Consider the following 22,994-nt stretch of genomic DNA (forward strand, 5'->3'; position numbering starts at 1 on the left):
TGGGATATGGATATTATTTTCATCACATTACTGAGGAGAAACTAAAGTGTACGAAGAGATTAAGTAATTTGCCCCTGGATACAAAGCAGGTAAATATTAGTGCCATGAGCAGGTGATAAAACCCTGAACGCCACACTCTTACACCAACTGATCCTTACACCAACTGTCTCCCTTGATGGCCAGGCAGCTCTCGAAAGGCAACGCTCACTTTACTTGCTCTGGAAGCAAGTGAATTTGTTTCTACTTCTTCATCATGAGATGATGATAATGCTGCAGATAAGGCCTATTTCTGCAATTGACATCTTTTAAAGGGAAACATAGCTTGAACATTCCCTCCTTGAAACATTGCACTCCATCTAATACCATGATTATTTCTCATTTTTACTGCTTCTCAGGCTTCTGCCCCTCCATCTGCTCCTTCGGCTTTGCTCTGACCCAGGACATCGCATAATCTGTCACAACTTGTTCTTGATGTTACTGCAGACATTCGGCTTCCAATGACTATAATGAATATGCGGTGACTCCCAGTATCTCTCTGCAATGCTGCCTTCACTCTTGCCTTCTAGATGCCTCAGGCACCTCAAATGTACCAAGTCAAAATTTTAACTCCCATTATCTTGCTTCCCAAGTTTCCACCCCAGCTTGAATACTCTCAGTGAATGGTACTGCCGTCCTGAAACCCAGATGGTTAAACTAGAGATGTGGGGGTTACCCGTGTGCCCCCTCTCTTCCTGACTTCTCATCTCTGACTGAGCATTGCACCCACCACCACCACCTCGTGGACCGCCCCTCCATTTCTCTCTCCTGGGCTACTGGAGCAAGCTCCAACACTGCTTTCCCTGTCTCCAGCCTCACTGTCCATCTGCCACAGTCAGCCGAGTAGCCTTCTAAAACCTGAATCTGAACTTGCCATTCTCCTTTTTAAAGCTCTTCAAGTGTTTCCTATTGCTAAGTTCAAATGCCTCAGGAGAGCTTTCTGCTGCACTCTATCTTCAAGGTTTAAATACGCATCTATAGTTACCTGAATGCACCATACTGTTTCCTTTTTTTTCCTCCCCACCCTCCCCAACCATGCTGGTTCCTTTGTTTTTGCTTTTTGTTTCCTCCCTGCCCCCCTCCAACCATGCTGGCTCCTGTCTGTGCATTTGCACAAACTGTTAACTCCAACTAGAATGCTATTCTATTTATATATTAGAGCTAAATTCATGTTTCAAGGCCCTGCCCAGGCATCTCCTACTCCGTTAAGCCTCTGGCCTAAGCAAGCAGAGCAGCTCCCTTGGTCCTTTGTATCTCAATTCTGTTATTGAATTCATTCCACACTATTGTTCCTATATATTGTTGGGGAGCAAGAATTCCTGTCCCCTCAAATGTCCTTCTAGCTGGACTAAGAATCAAGTTGACATGAGACAGATTAACAGGAGAAAATCAAATTTAAAATAAGCGTGCATATGGGGAGGGGAATCCACACAGGGAGATTCCAAAGACAGTCAAGCAAAATCAAGTACATACGTCATTCTGAACTGAAGAGAAGGGGATTGGGGTCTGGGACTGCAGAGGAAAGAAATGCATTTGACAGGGTGATAAGAAGAGCAGATGTTTGGTAATTAGATGTTTGCCCTGCCATACAGATGGGTCACTCAGATAAAATGTATCTTTGTTAATAGCCCTTATTCTGGAAAGGCCCTAATTTAGATTCTTCTGTATGCTTGAAGGAGGGACAAAAGTTTCTCTTGAGCCCACAGGGTCTAAAGTGCCTTCAGCTCAAATAATCCGTATGCCAAAGTGGCACACTCAGTGAGGGGGAGGGAAGCTGTCCTGAATGCCTTCAATATTTACACTGTACCTCTTCTACTGGATCTTGAGCCTTTGGGCTGCATTTATTGATATGAGGCATGTCAATGAATCATTCTCTGTTGGCCCTTGCAATGGCTTCCAATAGGTGCAACATACCTCCCCATCACACTGGCTTAGGATGCGGCTATGTGATTCCTTTGGAGTGGGGGCAAACACAACGTATGGCACTTCCTAGCAGAAGCTTTACACAGTCTGAATAGTTTGCCCTCCTCTTCTTTGCTCCACCCCATCTTCTGCTCTCCACCCTGAGAGTGTCATACCCAGACTGCCCCTGCTCCCTCGGCCTGAGTCCCAGAATGAAAGATACATGGAGTTGAACACAGGTTTGGTACCTCTGACAGAGCCTCACCAACCAACAACCCTCCCGCAAATGAGTAAACCACTGAATTTAGGGACAAAAACTGACTAACAGAAGACATTTTAAAGAAAGCAGCATGATTTCTGAACAATATTTAAAAGATGTCAAAAGATCCAATTTTGCAGCTAGCCACCCTCACACCAACTTGTGTTACCTTGGACAAGTAACTTACCCTATCTGTCCTCTAATCCCTTCAATTGTACAATGCGTATTTTGACTGGATGATCTGAAAATCCTTTCCTGTCCAAATTCTAACTCTACTATTCTAGCAAGGGACTTTATAGAAACACATATAGTCATCACAACATTGGAATGTGGTGGAGAAAAATGATGATTTCTACCTTCTGAAAAAGAAAAACTAAAACCCAAATTTAAACAGATGGAACCTAAGAATTCTGGAGGTTGATCATTGTGACAAAGGCCCATTCAGGGCAAAATGGTGAGTTATACGTGGTCATATGTGATGATAAATGTGCTTGACTTTTGAGGCTTTGCCCTGTTCACTGGGCATCCCTCCCACCCTGATAGCAGCTCCATTATCACACCTAATCCTTGCTTTTTACAACCTAAATTACCAAAGCTAACAAAACAAAATGCTGAAACTACACCGCAAATTTCAAAGAGATGAGAACAAAACCAGTGTCTTCTTAGGTCCATCCCACCTAGCAATTAGCATACTTTCATGGTCCTGTTGTTATATCGCAACATGCTAAATAGTCTGAAGGCTCATTATTGCTTAGGTTTGAATGCTAACAACAATGGCAGATATATATATTGCTTGCCTGGTACCAGGCAGTGTCTCAAGTACCTTACATGTATTGTAGTAACTCATCTAATCCAAAGGACACCACCAAGAGGTAGACGCTATTTTTAATTTCCATTTTGCTGAACAAGGAACAGAGGCACAGAGAGGCTGAGTGATTTGCCAAAAGCCACCCCGGTATAAGAGGAAGAACCCAAACCAAACAACCAGGCTACAGAGCTCATAATCATAAACCGTAATACCTTTAATGGGAGAATCCAACTGAAGCTCTGATGACCTCATCTTCCCAGCCTAGATATTCTTAGTGTAAAATTATACTTCCATATTTCTTTCAAATTGTCAGTGTTAGAAGGCAATTTTCATTTCTACTCCAATCCATCATTATTCTGTATAGGAAAACAAAGTGTTTTCCTTGATTTCAACTGTTTGCTTCCTCTTATAGAAACCAGAGTAACACAACAAATATATAGATATCTTTCTGCAACTCCCTTCCACTGCCAACTAGAATGTATGCTTCATGAGGGCAGAGACAATCTTGTTTGCCATTGTAGCTCAGCCTTCTGATTGCTAAATGCACACAGTGGGCATTAAATAAGTATTGAATGAATGAGTGAATGAATGAATGAATGAATGAAAAGTTCCTGAAGGCCTGGGTCATCATTTTGTTCAGGATTATACACAGAAGAGATATACAGAAAATGATGCTTACTAAAATTATATAATAATAGGAATATAATTTTTGTTTTTCTCCCTTTACATTTTTGCCTCTTCCATATTTAACTTCCAGAAAAATATTTTTAACAGCATCTGCAGGTGATAAGGAGCTAACTCTGAAGAGAGAAGGGATTTAAGAAAGTCTCTGCCCCACTAACACAAATAGGAAAATAAATTTAGTACCTGCCATGCATAGGCTTTTAAGACAACAGAATACTTTCTCAGATTGTAGCTCCTGTGCCAAAATTTCTAACAACTTAATGCAAAGCACGCTTCTAAAATGCATTAGAAATGACTTCATGATTGATGTGATGCTGATAAATAGTTATAAAGTAGCTAAAATACATATATCATTTTAAATATGTAGTTTAAAATTAAAGCTACTAACTTATTAAATTGGATTGTATTTATTTCATTCACTTACTACATCATGAACACATTTTGTGTAACTATCACCACATAGTAACTAGATACCTGAATCATTAAGAAAATTTAAACCTTGGTCAATTTTTTGAAATTAATAAAGTAAAATTATTGCCAGTCGGGGGTGTTTTCATTTATAGCATAGATTGCTAAAGATATTTTAAAATTGTAAACTTGTTTTCAACTAAAATCAGGTATTCTTTGCCATCCTATAAATTAATGAGTCTTGAAAACTAAAAACAAAACAAAACAAAAATCTCTTGTATTGTTTCCATAATGACATGTTATTTCCTGATGTGCCACAAGAGGGGGCAAAGCTCCAAAGCAAGGGGCTTTGACTGAAAGCCCTCCAACGGCCCAATGTTGTAAAGAATATAAGCAGACAATAGAAGCCGGCATCGTGTTTTGGTTTTAAAATAAAGGCAGAGGTATAGCATTCAGCACTGTAGACAAAAGTCTTTGTTTGTATAAACACCATATGAAATACATTGGTTGGGCTTAATTCTACAGGATTTTTTCAAATACTTTTTTGTCACTTAAGAGTAACTAGAAGAAATTGATTACATGCTTAATTTGATTTAAGAATCAGGCAGCCTTGAGATGCAAACATTTATTTAGTTATTGTTTCCCTGAAGTATAAACTGGAAGAAAATGCTCAAGACAAGTGGAAAAGAGAAAGAATTAGAAGGACTGTGGGTCACAGACTCATTTCCGAAGCCAAGATTCATTTCCTACGCAATCCAGAACTCAACACCATCTCTTCTCAAATGTTCTTCTCTTTGCTTCCTGCTGTCTTCCACTGCTCGACTTTTCTTTTAATCTTTCCTCTTTTTCCCACTTTGAGATCATTACGTTTATATGTTATCTGGGCCCAAGATCCAGGGAGACCTAGGTTCAAATCTCAGTTCTGGCACTATCATGCTATTCAAAAATAAAACTCATATTGAATTTATCATGATCAAATTTATAATATATACAGTCTACTACCTTGATAGTTATTCAAGCATATGGGTAGTAATGGATGAATAATTTACAGATCTCTACCTTTTTTGTCAAAGGGTTCAAAATAATTCCTATCTCAATCTAATGAGCATAATCTGATTTTTTTCAGAGTAGGAAAGTTCTTAACAATGCACATTATCTGAACAAAAAAATTAATTTTGTACATAGTATTTTCCATTTACTTCTACTCACTATTGGGTAGGGTTGACTGTTGTCTCATTTCCCTGTAATGCCTCCCTTATTTTATTTATTTATTTATTTATTTATTTATTTATTTATTTATGTGAGAGAGAGAGAGAGAGAGAGAGCGAGTGAGTGCATGTACGAGCAGGAGTGGGGCAGGGAGAGAGGGAGAGAATCTCAAGCAGGCTCCACATTCTGCATGGAGCCCTGACTCAGGGTTTGATCCCTCAACCACAGGATCACGACCTGAGCCGAAATCAAGAGTTGGACACTCAACCAACTGAGCCACCCAAGCGTCCCTGCCTTCCTTTATTAATCCAGGAAATAACTGTTCTCTTCTCTCGGTTCTAAAAGTATTTTGCATAAAACCGCTTTCTATGCATAATAATCAAATGCTTGTGATAGTGTGAGCTAGCTGTCTGTACAATTATGCCACATAGCATACACAAATTAAAGTTTTATGATGAATAAATCAATGAATAAATGATTTTTAAAAATTCAAAATATTCCTCCCAATATTTTTTAAATTTGCTTGTCTACATAAAGAAAAGGTGAGGTGAGAAAAAAATTAGTAGCAAACTATTAAAACAATTCAACCTTTAGTAAACATTTATCAAAAAAAATTTTCTACATGCAAGACACTATGCTAAGTCCGAGTACCCTGCTTACAGAAAGTTAAAAAAAAAAAAGGGTTAGGAAGAGAGGAAGTGCAAGGCATGGTCATGTAATAGCTGGTGTTCATCTTGCAGGAAGCACAGTTTGACTAAGAAGAGTATGAAAGATTAGGCTGGAAGACAGCCTTGAGCAGTACTATGAAGGGCTGAAATGTCAAGGTAGATAAGAATTTATGGGGTATGCAAAGGAGAGTTATCAAAGGCTTTGACTCTGCTAGATAAAAGAAACTAATGAGATACAATAACCAAATGCAATGCATAATCCTTTATTGCATCAAAACGCAAATAAATAAAGACGTAGCAAGGACATTTGGAGAGATTTGAGTATATACACTATAATAGATGATATTGTTCTATCACTGTGAAATTTCTCAAGTTTAATGGTATTATAGTAATGTAAAAGAGTGTCCTTATTCCTAAGACATACATATTGATACTAAAGTTTTTAAAGGGAAGGGATATGATCTCTGTAATTTCTATATATATGTCTATATAAAGAGACATATGAATGGGCGCCTGGGTGGCTCAGTTGGTTAAGTGTCCAACTTCAGCTCAGGTCATGATCTCATGGTTCATGAGTTCGAGCCCCACATTGGGCTCTCTGCTATCCATGCAGAACCCGCTTTAGATCCTCTCTCTCTCTCTCTTTTCTCTCTCAAAAATAAATAAACATTTAAAAAGAAAAAGAGGGATATGAATGATGGGAGAGAAAATAAATGTCACAAAATATTAAAACTGGTGAATTTAGGTAAATGTACACAGTTATCTTTTCAACTTTAGTAGTAAAGTTGGCAGGAGAAAGAAGGAATACTTTATATGGTGGAGGTTTTCTTTTTCTTTCTGTATTTCTTTCTTCCTTTTTTTTTTTTTTTTTGGTCTTTTATCAGTGGTTAAATTTTATTTCTTTTTTTCTTTTTAATTTTTATGTTGATTTTTAGTGTAGAGAAAGAATTCTTAACTCAATTTTCATTCTTTTGAAATTATTTTTTTCCTGGATGCTGGCAGAATTCTTTGTTTATCTTTGATACTAAATTATTTTGAAAAGATACACGAGGTAGGCAACAATGTGAGTCTTCTTAATTTACAAGCACAGATTTTTTTTTCACCTCAGGAAAATTTTCTTCTACCACATATTTAACTGTTGCTTGCATTTCATTATCCTTATAAATTTCAAGAAATGTCTCCAGTTTGTGCATTATCATCCCTCACAAATTTTCATCTGTTTTTCTTCTCTGTCCAAGAGCACCTCAACTTTCTCCTTACATTCCTAAAGTGGCAATTTTGTTGTTTGCTATCTCCGATCTATTACCTTTTCGTGCTGCTTTTTATGGCTAATTTCATGGAATTTTTATTTGCTTGAATTTTATAACTGCAAATCAAATGCTTTCAAAAAAATTTTCTGTTCCTTTTAGTGAATATCTCATGAGTATGAGTTTTCTCTACATCTTCTGATTATTGTTTATCATCTCTTATACTATCATTTTTTCCTAAACCATGTTTTATAGAAAAAGAAATGGTTCTCTAATCAAGTGATTTTTGGAAACTCCGGGTTGAAAGTTAAATTTCTTTGCTGTAGGCTTCTAAGACTTTTATGTGCTTTGTCGAGTCAGGGCTGAGGGAATGTTTTTCAAATGCATTTAACTCCTAAATCTTCTGTTCTATGGACCACTTCTGGCCTATCAAAGACTTCACATTCTGGAACATAAGTTGGGAAAGGTTGTTATTGCGTATACAGAATCTCATTACTTCTATTTATTTTTCCCATTATACTCATCGTTGAAAAAAAAAAAGCTTGGCATTTCAGAAGAAAACATATGCACTGGTCTTCCTCTCCATCCAATTCAATGAGTGTACATTTCTTTCTCTTAGAGCACACACAGGAAGGCTGCTAAAGCACCAAGCCTCTGAACATATTGCCAGTGTTTAGCAATTGTTCAGCCCTCGTGGCTTTGCTGGAAGAAAGGTGGATCTTCTCTTGCCCCCTTGGCATTCCTGCTGACAAAGAACAGAATTCAGTCCTTTGTGATCATTACGGACTGATGCTTGTCTCCTCCTCAAATTCGTACATTGGAGCCCTAATCCCCAATTGTGGTGGTATTAGGAAATGGGCCTTTGAGAGGTGATTAGGTATAGGTGAGGCCATGAAGGTAGAATCCTCATGAAGGGATAGCGCCCTTATAAAGGAGAGGAAGAGACGAGAGCTCACGTGCAAAGCCTCTCTCTCTTTCTCTCTCCCCACCATGTGAGAATATAGCAAGAAAGCAGCCGGCTACAAACCAGCAACACTCATCAGACATCGAATCTGCTGGCAGCCTGATCTTGGACGTCCAGCCTCCACAACTGTGAGAAATCAATGCTTGCTGTTTTACACCACCCAGTCTATGGTAATTTGTGATAGCACACAAAACCGACTAAGACAGTAATGCTGAGTTGTTTGTTTAACCAGAAGAATGCGTGAAAAACACAATCACAAGAGAGCAAAGTTCTCGTTCCTTTCTTTCTATGAGGTTAAATTCACTCAGTTTGCAACACACTATCATTGTCTGTCATCTTCCATCTGTACAACATTTGCTGTGCTGCAAGCAGCTGTCCCATTTGGATGCAGAAAAGGAGGGGAATACACATGGTTGCCAAGGGAAAGCCTGAATCCCCTGTCATTCTATTCAGGAGGGCAATGGCTGCCTGGATTCCTGGTAGCTGCATGTCCTGGCTCTCTAAGACAGAAACACACACTGAGCACAGGTCAAATCATCCCCCCTCCTCCTTCGTCGCTAGCCCTGATCTGATGTGAAAGTCAAAATCTGCTCCTGCCACTTATGTCAGATCATCTACAGTCACACTGAAGTCGGGAGAATATCTACCCAGAGTCTGACAAATTATCGATTGAGAGACTCAGTTTCCAGAGCCGCTCTGATTCTGGCTTATGTATGTTCTTGAATAGGAAACAGGAGGATGCTAACTCAAATAATTCTTACCTAGCCACTACCTCCATCTAGAAGTATAAAAATGGGACAAAATAGAAATAAGAATACATTTAATGTGGCAACTAATAAAATGAAAAAAAAATAACGGAATGGAAGACTTCATGAATTACAAAAAGGAAACAATTTCACCGACCTCCACATGACTTATCAACTTCCTACTTATTTATTTAATATCTGAAATGTATTATTATAAGGTTACATTCAAAAAGCAATAATATGCATCATTTCTTTTATTGTGTTTTCCCCCAAATAGCTCAAAATATTCATACAGAGAGGGTTTTTTTTTAATAAATAAAACAAGGTAAGCAAAACCAGAAAAGAAAATGTAGATAAGTTAGTATGTAGTATTCACAGACAAGTGAAAGGAGAATGCTAAAGAACTGTGACTTCTAGAAATGTTAGTCATAGATTTTCAATAGAGAAGACTTTTCCATGAGCCAGTGCTCTAGAGAAAAGATTCTTTGTCTATGCATCTCTTTGTGTCTGTATATGTACAGACATAAACACAGATATATGCACTAGATAATAAAATGTTAATTTAACTTTATAGAGTATTTAAAACATTTGAGATATAATTTATCAGTAGTAGTGTTAAGAAAAGGAAATGTTAAGAAATATCATAACTCACAAAAAAAGCCACTTGCTACTACAGGCAATGATATTTGCAATTAAGCTGGATACAACTAAATTATGACTTTAATTAAAAGGCATTTTCTAAGATGGCACCAACATGTTTAAAATTTAATATATTTTATATGAGATACTGGAGTTATTAACATAAAAATTTCTTTCTGCAGCATGTGCACTTTTTAAAAAGCAAAACATCTTTAACCGATATCAAAATGCTCCCAGAATCCATAGAAGTTTCATTGCATAATAAATTCAAGGAGCAATCTTTTCTAACCATTTAATATGGGCTCCTGCTTGGGAGATACAATTGTATTTACATTCATGGTTAATAGTAATAGAACTGTTGACACACTCTTGCGGCCACTATGTCCACATTAATTTTAAATGAAGAATGAATGGATAGCTCAGGGGACTGGTAACAAAACACACAGCCTTTTGCCATTGGGCCAGCAACACATTAGGACGAGTCAGCAGATCTCAAAAAGTTTGGGTGCAATAATGGCATCTCAGTGGTCAATGGAAGTGAGTTTGGGTCTGACCCCTCTGCCAGCAGAGAGACAGAGGCCACAATAGAAGTGATGTCCTTTTCCAATTTTGTCTGTTCTACAAAAGCCTTATTACCTGGAAACAACTAACCTGTCAAGGTTAGAAATAGTCTGTCTATGGGGCGCCTGGGTGGCTTGGTCGCTTCAGCGCCGACTTCGGCTCAGGTCATGATCTCACGGTCCGTGAGTTCGAGCCCCGCGTCGGGCTCTGTGCTGACAGCTCAGAGCCTGGAGCCTGCTTCAGATTCTGTGTCTCCCTCTCTCTCTGACCCTCCCCTGTTCATGCTCTGTCTCTCTCTGTCTCAAAAATAAATAAACGTTAAAAAAAAAAATTAAAAAAAAAAAGTGCCCTGCACAGCACGGGGCACATAGTAAAAAAAAAAAAAAAAAAAAGAAATAGTCTGTCTAAAGTAAGCCTGAAGCACAGCAAATAAGAGGATTATTTGTGATCTTGCGTGGTCCAGATTTTAGAAGTTTAAGAAAGTGACAATGGTCTTGCTTGTCTTTGTTCCTGGTAGACTATAGGGTAAAGAGGTAAGTATTTGAGCCTCTACTGGCTTTACAAAGTATATGGCAACTATGGAGATAGAGGAGAAGAATGTACCAGAAGCAAAAAAAAAGTGTCTGTCTTCTGCCCAACGAGTTTATAATCTAGTGTGAGAAGCACATATTTACCTACAGTGAAAGAGTTACTCATAAATATAGATGAATCTTTGAATAGGTAAGTTCAATGTGAAGGATACACACAAGGTCAACATGAAAGGGTACGCATCTTCCCTAATGATGCCACTGTTGTTCTCATTACCTTTTGAATTACCATCAGAATTAATTTATAAGACATGCAGAAATATTGAAAAAGTTACAGCACTTTGTTTCCATGGTATCACTCAGGTTACTCATCCATATTATTCAGAAAGTTGCTTGAGATAATTCTGGCCACTTTCAAGTATCAAAGTTCCCCTCAGTGAATGAACACAGAGTTGCCCCAGCTAAGGGCCTTTAACAAAAGTGATATCCTTTCTGTAAGACACTTTTACCATCTGTGCAATACTTTAAGCAATGGCATTCTATTACTTTGAAAAGTGGGGCACCTGGGTGGCTTAGCTGGTTAAGCCTCTGACTGTTGATCTCCACTCAGGTCAGAATCTGACCATTCATGAGTTCAAGACTCTCATCGGTCTCTGCACTGACAATGCAGAGCCTGCTGAAGATTCTTTCTCTCTCTGCCCCTATCTTGCTCTCTCTCTCTCTCTCTCTCAAAATAAATAAATAAATTCTAAAAAATGTATTACTTTGAAAGGCAAAACATGTATTTGGTCTAAGTTTTTCAGTATATTTACTTTAAAATTAAAATATATCCCAGGGTGCCTGGGTGACTCAGTCAGTTGAGGGTCAGACTCTTGATTTCAGCTCAGGTCATGATCTCGCAGTTTGTGAGTTCGAACCCTGCGTCGGGCTCCACACTGACAGTGCAGAGCCTGCTTGGGATATTTTCTCTCTCTCTCTCAAAACAAATAAATAAAACTTTAAATAAATAAATAAAATTAAAAATATGTCCCTACAGAGGCCTATTTTATATTCTGAAGAAGGGACTTCATAGTAATCACAAAGTATCATAAAAGTCATGCATATTCCATGGGACCTACATGTTCACTGTAATGGAAATTTATCCTAGAAGCACTCTGCTCAAATTCAAAAACAAGTCAAAAAAGAGATAGTGGCTACTTGTATGTCCACCATATGTCCATTGCTTCAAACATCTCTAAGCTTTCTTCCCTTGGTCTTCTCCCCTCTCTCCCTGTAAGCCATCTCCTCCTATATACCTCATTTTGACTAAAGTCACATTGTTCCCCCATCACTCAAGTCAGAGGTACAAGAGTCATCCTAATTTTTCTGCATCCTGATTGTACCCTACTTCTGATCAACTACCAACTCCCGTCGGTTCCATCGTCTAAATATTTCTCACTTCCGTTTCCTACTCTCCATTCGCCATACCTCTGCCCCGCTTCAGGCTGTCATCATTGGAGATAAGCAGGACTCTATAGTAAAGAACCCTAGGAGCTGTTTCTTGATTGTGTGGTGAGGGCCCACTGAGCCGGTTTCACTATCACCCCCTATGGCCAGCAAGAGGGACTGCACCCGACCACAACTTGCAACAGGCCCCATGGTTTCCTCAGACAAAAAAATGAGCTGCAGTTTCCCACAGTGCCCAAAGCCCATATGTGCTGGGATTTCCAAATAGCCCTGCAAGTAGTTGATACCCACACTCAGATTGCTTAGCACCAAAGCAAAGACTGCTGTTGTGAGTCCTCAGTGATTCCCACACTTGCCTCATAAGAAAAGGAGAGCAACAGAGGGGCACTGTGGTTTCTGGGGATACCCTGTGCCAGGGCAGAACCTTGGTGTGACCAGCTGAGCTTGGGCCCCATTGGTCCTCTGTGCAGAATGCTGATGAACTCTGCTGCCTTGCACCTGTGATTGCAAACAGCTGCAAGGGATGCCACCGTATTTGTCCTAACACTCCTCAGACTATCACCTGCAAAACTCATCCCTTCTCCATATACTCTGAAAGGTCAGACCAGGTCACTTTCTGTCTAAAATTTCCCTCTGTAGAACAAGATCCAAATTCTTCACGTGGTCTACAAGGCCCTGAAAGGTCTAGCTCCAACCTTCCTTTCCAGGTTCATTTTCTGCCATTCCTTCTCTCCTCTTCTCCATCCCTGCTACACACACACACACACACACACACACACACACACACACCAGGCATACAACTCCATTCACTTGCCTTGCCAGGAATAATCATTCCCACACTGCTACCTGGTAACAATCATTGGTCCAGAATACAAATGCTTCCTCCTCTGTGAAACCTTCTTGCTCCCCCTCAGAGACTGGGCCCCTGCCTCCACTCCTCTCACTAGACAGCTGTACCTTCCTGAAGACTGGGTCCAGGGACTGTGCCTTGCTGCCTTTGTTGCCCTTCACCTAGCAGAGGCCTGGCACATGGTAGGCACTTGAATGTTGTTGAAGAAATAAGCAAATGTATAAATAAATGATATCAACTTCTAAATGCATCTCCCTTAATATTGCTGATGAGCTTTTTTTGCCTCGTGTCCTCAATGTAGTCATTTTTCAACTATCTCCAATCTGTTATCGTTTGCTCTTAAAAGGGTTTCATTGACAATGAATCTGGAATTCTCTCTACAACTTTAGAGGTTTTTATATGCAGAGTTGCCTAAGGTAAAATTACAAGTGCAATGCAGAATCTCTTCTGAAAAACCCACCTGCAGCTCAATTTTAGCCTTCAAAGTGTATTTTCCTTAAAGTGTACTTTAAACAGTAATATAAATGCTTACAGAACTCCAAACAGCAAATTAATATTAATGGTAATAACAATAATAATTCCTCTGAAGTACTTGATTGAAGTCAAAAGATAGCCCAACAAGTTGACATGCAATCGAAATTTTATATTTTTCATCAGAAAAACAATTCACTACCAATGACAAATAACAGTAGGGCTACTAAAACTACCTGTCATGCATCTAATGAAGACAGATTCTCTGGCTACCACATATAATATGTAATATCCAAAAGTGCAGCTGTAATTCACAGCTAATTAGTGCCTTGCTGTTAGGAGAAGTGTCATGGCCCTAACTCTCTTTCCAGATCTACTCAGACCTCATCAGAGCCGACAGCCATGCAAGGATCACAACAAACCAATTAGCACCCACCCCAACCTTGGGCCGCTGCTTCGAGCCCGCCCCAGCATCAATAAATCATGCTTCTTCATGAAGCTCTTCTCTGACAGCTGCAAGCCATTGCCGCCCAAGGAATAAAGACAATACTTCTAAGGAAAACTCACGTAGGAAAGACAGAGATAGAAAAGGGGCATTATTGGCCCTCCTTTGGCAGCATAGCAGTCAGCAAAATTGAAGACCATCAATTCAGGCTGATTAAGGGGACAACTGCACTAGAAAATAAATCTATGACGGGTATATCTGAAGGTCCTTAGTGGTAATCAACAGTCAGTAGTTGGGTTGTTTGTTTGTTTGTTTTAATGTAGACATATTGAAGACCTTTTCTTTCCATTTTTCTCTTGGATAGCCCTCCTTCCGGCTAATAAGAAAATTTTCCTTTCAGTAGAATATAATGGCCTGCATTTACTTTGTCCCCCAGTGAATACACAGCAATCAGATAATTCATTTGAAAGACTCTAAATTGTTTGACTTCATTCAAAAAGAATCCATAATGATATGCTGGTTTCCGAGCAAGGCCTACAAAGCTTCCTAAATCCATAAGCAAGCGCTAGAGTATTCTCAGCACATAACAGCCAATATCCTTGTAATTTTGTTCTAAGCCCGTAAAGCTGTTTTGTTCCATAATATTCTACTTAGAAAGTGTTCAGAATAGTCACTGTAGTCTGGGCATTATTCAAAGATATGACTCAAGCAATTCTACTTTTAGTTTGTTTTCCTCATAGAAATATTCTTCTCTGTGTTTAATGCTAATCTAAAACATTTAATCTCGCTTTTAGCCAAATAATGATTACCTAATTTTACATATAAGTATTGGGAAAGCCAAATAAACAAACATGGATACATTTAAATGAGAAATCCTCTTATATCTCTTCTTATCATTAAGCATAGAGATTTCCAAAAGACATGTTTTTCTTCCTCTGAGTAAGTATTCTCATGGAAAATTTCAAATATTTATCTATAAGGATGTCCACTATATCGTCTTTCATAACAGCAAAATAACTAAAAATAATGAAAACATACAAAATATGAAATAGATTAATACCCGTTCAATAGATACCCATTCGATGGAAGATTGCAGGGTTTCTAAAAATAATGATATAGACAAATATTAAAGGACATGCAAAAAATATTCAAGAATACTGAAAGAATAAGAAAAATGGAGCCTAGAACCATTGTGTGCGTTTGTACACATACAAATAGGTGTGTATATACACACACATATTTATATTTATACATATTTTTCTGTACAAGATGATCTCAATTTATTTTCTGAATATGAGTGTGCGTATTTGTTTAAATAAATATGTTTAAAGGTTAAGCACAGAAAAAAGCTTGCCAGAAAAGCTATTCAAATATTAAAAATATATCTTCAGAAGGTGATATTTTAGATTATGATATCTTAGATTATTTTAGATAGTTCATATAAAAGTGTTTATACTGCTTTCATAATCAGAAAAAAGTTATTATACCTAATAAAATATTCACTTATGTCACCTGGGTATATATAGGTGTGCACTAGTATGAAGTCACAGGCTGATAGGGCATCAATTTTGAGTGGCTAATGCCCAACCTATATCAGTCATTAAATTCTTTGATTATTACCTTAGATAGAAGCAAGATTGGAAAGGTCAGAGGCTCATCCTACTTGGGTACATTTCAAAAATAGTAACCAGAAGAGCATCCTCTAACTAAGCAGGGGTGGAGCTGGAACCAAACAATTTGAGAACACCATATTAACTTGATGCCGGAATAGGGAGGGGCTGAAGGATGGAGCCTCTGGGAAAAAAACTGCCTCAACACCACTGTCCTTAATCCTTTCCAGCTCCAATCCATCTGCCCTAATATTTGGGACTTCCTGGTGTGAGGAAGAAAACTGGGGACCAAACACACATAGTCTGGCCTGAGTTCAGGTCCAATCAAAGTTCCTAGGACACGTGGGCTCAGGGCCTGCTTCTCTACTGCACCATGAAGGCCATGCTGACTTCCAGCTCAGTGAGCCAGGCAGACACAATAAGATATGATAAACATTTACCACAGGGCCAACAGGGATAAAGGAAGGCAAAATCTCTTTCCCCAAAAGGTTTATGTCTAGTTGGAGAAACAGAGTACACTTTAAAGGGGATAATATGGGGCGCCTGGGTGGCGCAGTCGGTTAAGCGTCCGACTTCAGCAAGGTCACGATCTCTCGGTCCGTGAGTTCGAGCCCCGCGTCGGGCTCTGGGCTGATGGCTCAGAGCCTGGAGCCTGTTTCCGATTCTGTGTCTCCCTCTCTCTCTGCCCCTCCCCCGTTCATGCTCTGTCTCTCTCTGTCCCAAAAATAAATAAACGTTGAAAAAAAAAATTTAAAAATAAAAAAAAAAAAAAAATAAAGGGGATAATAACATACAATGGGCCCGGACAATACAGAGGTCAGAGCACAGCAAGGAGAGAAAAAGTCTCATGTGACAGATGAGTCTAAATGGTCTTTAAGAAAGGACATTCAATAGCTTTGCAACCTACACTGAGAGACAGATTCATGAAAGCAGAAACATGCATATTAGCACCTGTAACTATTAAAGATAATTCTCAGGCCTTTCCTCCTTCCTAAGACAATGTAAAGTCAACATGTATTTGACTCTTTAGCTGAAAAACTACATTTGACCAAATTTTACAAGTCATGGGATTAACCAAATGCATTTGTATCCAACATTTCAATTCATTTTCTATCGACCAGGCAAAGACAAATGAAATGCAAAAATTGAAACTGTATTGTGGAAAGATCAAATTTGACAACAATGTAGTTTCTACTTTTTGCTTATCATTTCCCTAGAAGGAGAAACCCCTAGATAATACAAAAGTGAGAAAATGCAGCCAGACCTATTTAATCTTCATTTCATATGGAAACTTCTATCCATAGTTAGAAACTGTTTGTTAATTTCTATATTACTCTTGGGTAGTTCAGATTTAATTTTGGTACTTACTATGAAAATAAGAAATAAGGCAAATTTCAAATTAACCTGTCCATGTTCACACAGCAGGTTCATGACTACAGACTCTCAAACCCATATTTAGATCACACAAACAATGCCCATACCTGAAAGGGCGAAATCTCCTTTCTGGCTTTCACTCTCTCTGACTAGAAAGGCACCAGTCTGGTTTTCTGAATATAATAATTGTTTTTCTGCATCTGTTCTCTTGATTGCTCCAAAGAACCACCTAAAAAGAAACAGATGTAAACTTTAGTTAACCAGTCAACCATTATTTTTTAAAGAACAGGAAGTTTGGCAAGAAGTATTCTAACATCAGAAATGTTTACTATTCTTTAGTGAAACTATCACAGGTATAAATGGTAGCTTTTGATACTTGAGATGATTTTTCTGGATGTCTGTAACCCTCACCAGGACTCTTTTAAAAATTATAAAATAGGAATTTGGCTGATGCCTGCTACCACGTCCCTACTCACATCTGCATTCTGTCTGAGAGGTCATGTGTCCTCCTTCTGTCAAATCCAAAGCCTCCAGGGTGGGCCTGCCATTTGAGCCCGCTGGGTTCCATGCTCTACAATTACTCATCATCACCATCAAACTGTTCGCTGCCTCACCCAACACTTTCTAGGTGTTAGGAGGCAAACATTCCAATCAAAGGATTCATACACTTCACATTAAAGTGTAGACAATTAAAAACGTAGTTTTCTGGACATTAATTCCCTCCCCCCATCCATTACTACCTAAACCTACCATAAGATGCAATGATTTTGCATGTTTAGGAGGAATTTATCAAATATAAAGGAAATTTTCATTGGTGGAGAGATTATGTGAAAAAGATACTTCCATCTGGGAAGTGTCTTCTTAGTGCCACCCCCACTTCTTATCTTTACCCTCCTATCCTGAACATTCCAGAAATATGAGTCAGATGCTGAACACACAAATGTGTGAATGTGAGCAACCCTGGCAAAGGATTATGGATTTTAACATGAGAGCCAGTCTAAGATGCATATCAAGTCGGTAGACACCAATGTAATGCTAAGAGGAAGCTGAGAAAATATGCTTTTCACTAATGACCTCCCACTCTAGGGTCAAAAAGTTGAACTTTATCATCTAAGATTTTAGATAAAACATTTATGTGTTCAGGTATCATCTTCTTATTTTTGTTAATGTTTATTTTTGAGAGAGAGAGACAGAGTGCAAGTGGGGGAGGAGCAGAAAGAGAGACACAGAATCCGAAGCAGGCTCCAGGCTCTGAGCTGTCAGCACAGACCCCGAGGCAGGGCTCAAACCCACAAACTGTGAGATCATGACCTGAGCCAAAACCGGGCACCCAACCGACTAAGCCACCCGGGCACCCCTTCAGGTACCATCTTCTAAAATGTAGACACTCAAAGAGAGAAAATATAGGCTTGAAGGAAGAAATACAGGCTGTGTGAGGAACTGTAGGCTGTTAGAGGATATACAGGCCATCAGAAATTGGCTCCAATTGGTTTGACATGTCATGGATAGTGGGGAGTATGAGTGCACGGAGGGTGATACAATTGGAAGGAAGAGGGGAAAGGAAGTGAAAAGAGAGACCTTAAACTATAATCATTACCTGACAAAGCCAAGGTATTTGTTTACCATTTTGCCAATCAAGTTTCTAATTACACAGTATTAATTATACCAGTCAGGATATACCGGGTTTCATAGGAGTAATGAACAATGCCAAAAAATCTCCATGGCTTAAGATGACAAAGATCTGTTTTTCATTCAGCTGCATGTCTACCAAAGGTCACTTGGGGCTCTACTCTGTGTCTACCTCTATGTCTACCAGGGCATTTCCATCTCCATGCTTCCACGATTGCTGAGGCAGGAGATAAAACATGTGGCAAATCACAGGCTGGTTCCTGGAGCTTCTATTTAAAGCTTCTACATAAGAATGAAGCCATTGCAAATAAGTCATATGTTTGTGCCCAAATGCAAAGAGAGTAGGAAATGCAATCCCACTGTTTCCCAGAAGGCAAGAGAGCTGGAATCATTTGGTAGACTACACTAATGACTGCCACACTGATTCAACAGCAAGGACCAAATTGATGTCCACAGACTATTGTTTACCTGACTGAAATTATAGAAGGCATGGAAACATTCCAAGGGGCTATGTAACGAATTCATAGAAAAATTAAAAAATGCATGCTTTTCCACAACTGCAGAAATAAGTCAATAGAATAATGGAACAACAACAACAAAATTAATTAATTAATTAATTTAAAAAAAATTTGAACAGACCCAAACACACAAATTAGAGGTAAAAGAATGGATAATTCAGGGGCACCTGGGTGGCTCAGTCGGCTAAGCATCCGACTTCGGCTCAGGTCATGATCTCACCACCACTCATGAGTTCAAGCCCCACGTCGAGCTATGTGCTGACAGCTCAGAGCCTGGAGCCTGTTTTGGATTCTGTGTCTCCCTCTCTCTCTGACCCTTCCTGGCTTGCAGTGTCTCTCTCTCAAAAATTAAAATAAACATTAAAAAAAATTTTTTTAAGAATGGATTATTCAATAACAAATGCCAGTACCACAAATAATCCATATGGAAAAAATTAATTGATGCTATCTACAACATACAACATAGTCCTACATAAAGACCTAGTGTAAAAAGCAATCTTTAAAACTTTCTGAGGACACCAGACTAAGGAAGTTTTCTTAAATAAGAGAAAAAGAAAAAGACATAAAAACCTTAAGGGAAAAAGTTGATAATATTTCTTACACTACAAAAACTTCAACAACTGCAAGATTACCATGAAACAAAATTAAAATACAAGCCACAGACCTGGAGAAAATATTTGCAAAGTATATAACCAAGAACAGGGATAGTGGTCAGATTACATAGAGACTTATAATCAATATTTTTAAGAAAAGAGACAAAACAGTAGAAAAACTGGCATAGCATAATTGTACAGTTCACAGAAAAGGAAAACCCAATTACTAATAAAAATAAGAAAAGAAGCACAGTCTCTATCGGTGCCAATAATTAGGAATATTAGGAATATTAAATATTAAAACAACAAAATGTCACACTTCGAGCTGGACAAAATTTAAAACTTTTACATTCAGGTATTGGAAAAAAATGTGAAGCAAGAACCTTCATACAGTACTAGACGCAACATCATCTGGTACAACTACTCCAGAGAGCAATTTGACAATATCTAATAAGGCTACATATTCCTATACTATTCAATTTCACTTCTAGATTACACACCATATGTGCTCAAGGAAATAAATCGTGACAGCATTCACTGAAGAATTCTAGCATTGAAAAATTGGAAACAATCTAAATGTCCACTGTAAGGGAATAGATAAACAAACTTGGTTATAGATATAAGACAGAATACCACACAGTAATTAAAGCAAGTAAATTGTTCAGGGACAAAAGGGAGTTGAAGAATGATACATACTCTTACAATGCCATTTACATAAAGTTTAAGCCAACACATAAAAAACACTACATATTTTTATGGACAGTTGAATGCTTAATGAAAGCTAATAGTTAATAAGTAATAGTATTTTTTTAGTCCATTTCCAGAAATGGCGACATTCTTCGCACAAATATCTTAAGCACATTAGCAACATGGGTCAAATATACTGATCAACCCCAATGCATTTTCCTGATTCTGAGTGCATTAATTATGGCGTCAACATTAAAATGTTTGCTCTAAATGTAAATATTTAAACCTTTACAAGAATTATAATTTATCTAGCAGATTAAATTCTTAGAAGTATGATTATGCCTCATATATCTCATTATTTTCAAGAATAAATATTCCATTATATGTTTTAGATACATACATTACATTTGTATTTTGGATAATTAATTCTGTAAATGATGTATTTTCTCTGCCCAATATATGTATAAACATAAGGAATCTACTCCTGAAACCATTGTTTCACTATATGCTAACTAATTTGGATGTAAATTTTAAAAAATAAAAAATAAAAATAAAAAATATATGTACAAATAAGCAGTTTTTGTAAATCAAATGGTTAAAGATATAGTAATTTTACACCATTTATAGAAAGGAACTCTGCAGTAATTTTTTTTGAAAAATCCTTTTATATGTCACCAATTTTAGATTCTTGAATAATAGTTTGGTACACTCATTTTACAAGGCAAATCACACCGGCACTGAATCCACAGTAACAATGAAATGCATGTAAATATTTGATTGGATCCATCAACTCAGTTAATACCTGGAATTTTATTTGGCCGGCTACCATCAGGAAGTGAATATAAATAAAACAATTGTTTTCTGCATGTAGTTGCATTACAATGCCATCTTTCATACTCAGTGGTGATGCAACCACTGTAAACTGAATCGTAAGATTATGTGCTGCAGCACAGACTAATGGGAAAACGATAGTTCTTTCCACCATCTGCACATGGGAGAATTGTTCCTTAATTTGTGGTTTGAGCCCATGGCAGAACTGTCATTCTCCGTTCTGCACATTAGAGTCCCTGTTGGCCCCATCCTGGAAGGTCACGCACACCCCAGCCCTGCGTGTCCGCCACAGCCACTTTCAGCTGTAGTTCTTGTGTGCAGTAAACAGTGAGTGCAGAGAAGGGATCAGGATACCCTAGGACGGATCAGGGAGAGTCTTACAAATCAGCGATCCTCCAAGTGTGGTCCCTGGATCGGGAGCATCAGCATGCAAACTTGTTAGAAAAGGAAATTTGCAAGCACGTCCCGTATCTACTGATTCAGAGACTGCGGGATGTTGCCCAGCAATCTGGGTTTTAATAGATCCCCAGGTGCAGCTGACGCACAGTAAAATTTGAGAACTACTGAGTTATAGGAATAGTAAAAAAAAAATTAAAAATTTATATGAGACAGCTGAAAATAATAAGTTAGAGTTTGGTTTACATGGGAAAAATTACCCAATAAAATGACACTACACACAGTCGGGCACACACATTTCATTGATCTTTAATGCAACTAACCTGTATTGCTATGCCATACTTGCCATGAAAGAGATCTTGGTTAAGAATAACCAAAAAGGGGAAGGAAATGCTTCAATGAGATGAAAATGGAGCGAAAAGCATAATGTCTATTTTGGATGAAAGGAATATGTGATTGAAGTCTAAGGTTTATTTTGTAAACATTTATCCAGTGTCTATGGTGTGTAAATTCTGTAGCACAGACACAGAAAAATCTGCAAGGCATACTACTGGGTGAAAAAGGGTAAGCTGCAGAGTAATCAAAATATTAGTTTTATTTATGTCTTAAAAACCAAAAATTACATGTGCTTACTGCTCTGGAGATGAGTGAACAATAACAAAAGTGATGGCCAAAAAAAAAAAAAAAAAAAAAAAGAAAAAAACTTTCACTTTTTACTCTGCATTCTTCTCCATAATTTGGATATTTACAATAATATATTGTTTTATATTATTTTGTAATTCACTTAAAAAATTTAAGAAAGTCATTCAGGAACATGCTGTAAAAACTACATACTATAAAAGATCTGAAGCAGAAACTTTGCAGTTAGAACTGATAGCAGAAAAATCTCAAATCAGTATGAGACAAGTGCTTACGGATGAACAGTGAGACCAAAGGAGGAGCAAACATTACCCCAGGGTTCCAAATATGGATGGCTGAAGAACAATGCGCCCAGCAACACATTAAAGGCACAAGACGATAATGATTAAGAGCTACAGCATCTCACTGGGAACGTTAACTTCCCTATGCCTGGATTTCGTCATTTGTTAGTGAGAATAATAGTAACTGCCCTGTAGGTTTGTTTTGAAAGTAAGAAAAACGATGTATGTAGAGTGTTTGATGCCTGGACGCATTCTTGCCTGATAAACAGCACCTATTTTAAGAAAACTAATTTAAGGGAGAAATTATGTATTTGGCTTTAGACATGTTAGGTTTGAGGTCATGATGAAACATGAGTAAATATGGGAACGTGATCTCACTTCTCTAGATGTGTTTGTATCAGAAGTTTCCTTCCAAGTGATTTTTCTGTCCTGCCTGTCCTCTCTGGACTAGGACACGCTGCCACCAGGTGGCAGTAGGCCATTTTACTAAGTCAAAAAGGCTAAAGCTATAGTGTCATAACTGGAGGTTCTTTATTTTACAAAAAAAAAAAAAAAAAAAAAGACAA

At 38.1% G+C, this 22,994-nt stretch overlaps 1 protein-coding gene across 1 annotated transcript in view; it reads right to left on the minus strand.

Annotated features, from left to right (window-relative positions):
- Positions 1-22,994, minus strand: part of FRK (fyn related Src family tyrosine kinase) — a 108,193-nt gene that overhangs the window by 41,074 nt on the left and 44,125 nt on the right. Inside the window, exon 2 of the mRNA XM_045499340.1 lies at positions 16,962-17,083. Within this exon, the coding sequence (XP_045355296.1) occupies positions 16,962-17,083 (122 nt within the window). The remainder of the gene's footprint in view (positions 1-16,961; positions 17,084-22,994) is intronic.

The sequence above is a fragment of the Leopardus geoffroyi genome, chromosome B2 (genome assembly GCF_018350155.1).
Source record: "Leopardus geoffroyi isolate Oge1 chromosome B2, O.geoffroyi_Oge1_pat1.0, whole genome shotgun sequence".
In the NCBI taxonomy this organism is placed as follows: domain Eukaryota; kingdom Metazoa; phylum Chordata; class Mammalia; order Carnivora; family Felidae; genus Leopardus; species Leopardus geoffroyi.